Source organism: Nicotiana tomentosiformis, chromosome 11 (assembly GCF_000390325.3).
Source record: "Nicotiana tomentosiformis chromosome 11, ASM39032v3, whole genome shotgun sequence".
Taxonomy (NCBI): Eukaryota; Viridiplantae; Streptophyta; class Magnoliopsida; order Solanales; family Solanaceae; genus Nicotiana; species Nicotiana tomentosiformis.
Genome location: NC_090822.1, coordinates 107,220,140 through 107,223,700, shown reverse-complemented (window position 1 = coordinate 107,223,700; position 3,561 = coordinate 107,220,140). Strand labels below are relative to the sequence as shown.

The 3,561-nt window shown below is 34.4% G+C and overlaps 1 protein-coding gene across 2 annotated transcripts; it reads left to right on the top strand.

The window, feature by feature from the left end:
* The first annotated feature begins 267 nt into the window (after nt 1-267).
* Nucleotides 268-2,996, top strand: LOC104085470 (shugoshin-1). 2 transcript variants are annotated; one of them, XM_009589508.4, is made up of 8 exons: nt 268-576; nt 836-873; nt 973-1,105; nt 1,201-1,266; nt 2,080-2,118; nt 2,213-2,303; nt 2,370-2,430; nt 2,516-2,996. In XM_009589508.4, exons 1-8 carry the CDS (start codon nt 406-408, stop codon nt 2,808-2,810), a joined length of 894 nt encoding a protein of 297 aa, XP_009587803.1. In that variant the 5' UTR covers nt 268-405; the 3' UTR covers nt 2,811-2,996. The 2 variants fall into 2 exon arrangements, with proteins under 2 accessions (XP_009587803.1, XP_070044686.1); XM_070188585.1 differs by having other exon boundaries at nt 1,183-1,266.
* The last annotated feature ends 565 nt before the right edge of the window (nt 2,997-3,561 follow it).

Here is a 3,561-nt window from a genome sequence, read left to right as displayed (position 1 = left end):
CTCCGAAATTTGAAAATTAGGCTCGGACGATTCCCAACCAGTTTTATTAGCTTCGGAAAGCCGTTGAAAGTCTGAACCTAAGAGTTCTTTCTCTTTTTCCTTTTCTTTTTCTCTTTAGTTCTCATTCTCATTCTTGCTTTCTTATCTTCTTCAGATTCTCTCCTTCCTCACCGGCAATCAAAATACCTTTTCAGTGTTTTACTGAGAATTGAATCTCCTTTAGTCACAGCTCTTTTAAAACGTCTTTACTTTAGAAAAACTATAGTAACTACTTGCTAATATTACAGGTTTCAGTTGTGTTTAATTTAGTATATGAGAGTTTGTCTAATAGAAACATTTTCTGGGGTTTAAGTTTTGAAGTCATTTATTCACTACCCAATTTGGGTTTTCTTGAATATAGTAAGAATGAAAGGGGATAGAATGGCAAAAAGATCATCTTTTGGAAGCATAGTGAGAAAGAGGCTATCCGATATAACAAATTCGCTTCCACAAACACAACATAAATCGCCTATTGATGTCGATAAGGTTTCGCCTGATGTTTCTTCAATGAAGGACTACATTAATCATCTCGCCAAAGTATGTTTTTTTTGTCTTAATTGGTCAATTCTGATTAATTTTTTTGGTCATCTTTCTATCGGAAACAGCCTCTCTACTTTCAAAGGTAGGGATATGATCTGCGTAAACACTATCCTCCTCAGACCCCACTTTGTGGGATTACACTGGGTCTACTGTAGTTGTTGTCGTCGTCGTCGTCGTTGTTGTTGTTCTGATTGATTTCTTGGTAATTTGTTTGTAATTTTCTGATTTTTCTTTTGTTATTTGGATGTTTAAACAGGAAAATGTGGCGTTGGTGAAACTTGTTCAAGACAAAAAGTATGTATATTATTGAATTAGAGTATGCTAGTCTTTTTTTAACGTTGTTGTTATGCAATTGTTTGATGTTTTTTATATATGGTTTAATTGTGTAAACAGCAAGATTATAGAGTTGAGTGGGATTGAGATACAGAAAATGAGGATTCATCTTCAGAAAATGCAGCTACAGAACTGGAATCTTGCTCAATCAAATAGTCATATGTTGGCGGAACTCAATTTGAACAGGGAAAAGGTAAATCTTTTTTTTTTCTTAGAAAAATGAACTAATTGTAGAGGCAATTAGAACTTGTTGTTAAAAAAGGGTGTTAGTATTTTGTTTTGTCGCAGATGAAATCACTACAACATGAGCTGGTTTGCAAAGAAGCGTTACTTAAATCGAGGAATTTAGAAGAGGTATGGTTTTGTATACTATCTTTATTTTGTTACTATCTTTACTGAAAGAAACTTTGAAATGTATAGAATTTTTGGCTGCAATCCTTTTTTGTCATGCCTAAGTTCATCTTGGCAATAGGATGAACTTTCACCTAGTCTTGCTCCAAAATCTAACCAATTTCATCATTTTGACTTTATGTTCTTTTTCCTATTGGAACTCATCTTTAAATAATTGAAAACTACTTCAGAAAATTCTGGACCTATACTAAGTTCAGGAGAAGTTCTGGTAGCTTAAAAAGTGATTGGTTTTACATGTCTGAATGTGAATAAAAGATTGAAGAGTGATCATCCAATGTAAAAAAGAGCCACCCCCCAGTGCACAAATCACTTGGGATGCGGGGAAGAGTCGCATCCAAGGGCGTGATGTAGATAACCTACCCTAACACAAGCGTTTAGTAGCTGCTTTCACTTCTCGGAGCCGTGACCATCCAATGTGTCTAGACCACCACAATTACTAACGTTCTTAAATCAACGGTTTATCTTTTCTGCAACATAATGTGACATCTTTATATCATATCTAATTAAATTAAGATGAAGCATTCACCTATAAATTGTGTTGAACAGAGAAAGCCTTGTTAGATAATTTTAGAACAATTTAAACTTTGTTTGGTTCAGCTCAGGCCATTGTAGCATGGTAAGTTATAAGGTGTAAATGACAAGCCTTTTTTTGCTTGTCACATTGTCTTAGATGTAAATAGTTAGATGAGCCTAGTGCTTCTTCTCAAACATAGATATGTAGAGGCATAAATTGTTGTCAACTTCATGTTATTGCAGGAACAAGAACAAAGGAACCAGCTAAAGAATGACTTGCAGGTGTGCTACTGAAACTTTCAATTTGTTCTCCATTGCAATTTTTGGCATTCTTCTACCTCTCTCACTAAGTAGATCTTCGCATTTTTGGCTCTAGGATGAAGAGTTCATGGCTATTGACTCTCAATTGAACAGACATAGCAAGCCTAGAAATGGTAACAGACGCCAACGTGCAACAAGAAGTCAATGTAAATCCTACACTTCTTGTTCTTTATCTTTGTCGTCTCATCCCTAACGTGTAAGTAATCTTTCAGCTATGGGACATTCAACATCCTCTCAACAAGCTGCTGAAAAAGAAGCAGCAGAAAACAAAAGGTCAGTTTTCTTTACAGCATAAAGCTCTACATGCTAACATTTACATTGCAAGTTTCCTCATTCATTTCTTGCTGTTCTTTTTCAGGAGATGTTTAAGAAGAAAGTCTACTAATTCTAAAGTCCAACACTCAGAAGCAGCAGCTGAGGACTTGTTTGAATTAGAAGGCCTAGCTGTACCCTTTAACAGCCCAGTTCACGACTATGATCTTACTCCATTGCCTTTCTCTAGCATTGAAGAAGTGATCAAAGATGAGAAGGATTCCTCAGAAAATGTAGCTCAACTTTCGCGAAGGGCTTCTATTGGAAGACCATCGCGTAAAGCAGCTGAGAAGATTCAGTCATACAAAGAGATTCCAGTTAACATTAAAATGAGAAGATGAGCTTTTCATAGAGCCTTTGAATATCATAACACTCCACTTATGTAAGCTGTGTTTTATTATATGTTAATCTGTTTTATGACACTATTGATGGTTCTGTAAATTATCTATCTAGCTGCAAAATTAGTTTAATCTTGTAACTTGGGAAAATATGGTTAGTTGTTTTAAGAAAAAGGAGCAATTTCCTTCTCTCTATCTCTCCTAACAACTTCAAAGCAAGAATCAAGTTAGCTAGTCATTTGCCATATTTTAGGCCCATGATTGTTTAATCCACGTAGAAATAACACGAAGTAACCGTTCTAAAGGGATGCTATTTAAGACATAGCTAGTGCGTCTTGAATTTTAATTTTTCGGGATAAAAACATTATGAATTGACTTGAAGTTAATATTTTTAATTTAAAATTTCAGGACAAAATAAGTACTTTCTAATCTAAAAAAGCATCCCTGAAAATGGCTATATTGTGCAATTGCCCCTTAATCCACCTGAGCTTGCTAGCCCAGAGACATGTAAAAAAAGTTTGATTTCTTGAAGGCCTATAACCTGGACTTATTTGGAGGAATATTATAGCATTAAAGTCATAATATTAATTACAGTATTATTTTAATAAAGAAAAAATTACTCAAGCATGTCAATATATTACAAAACAAAATAATATCGGGAAAAAAATACTCTTAAAGTCCCAAAAATACAAATTGTCCTATGTTTAAAATTGTCATGTAAGTACAATCACGTGAACAACTCATTTTACATAAT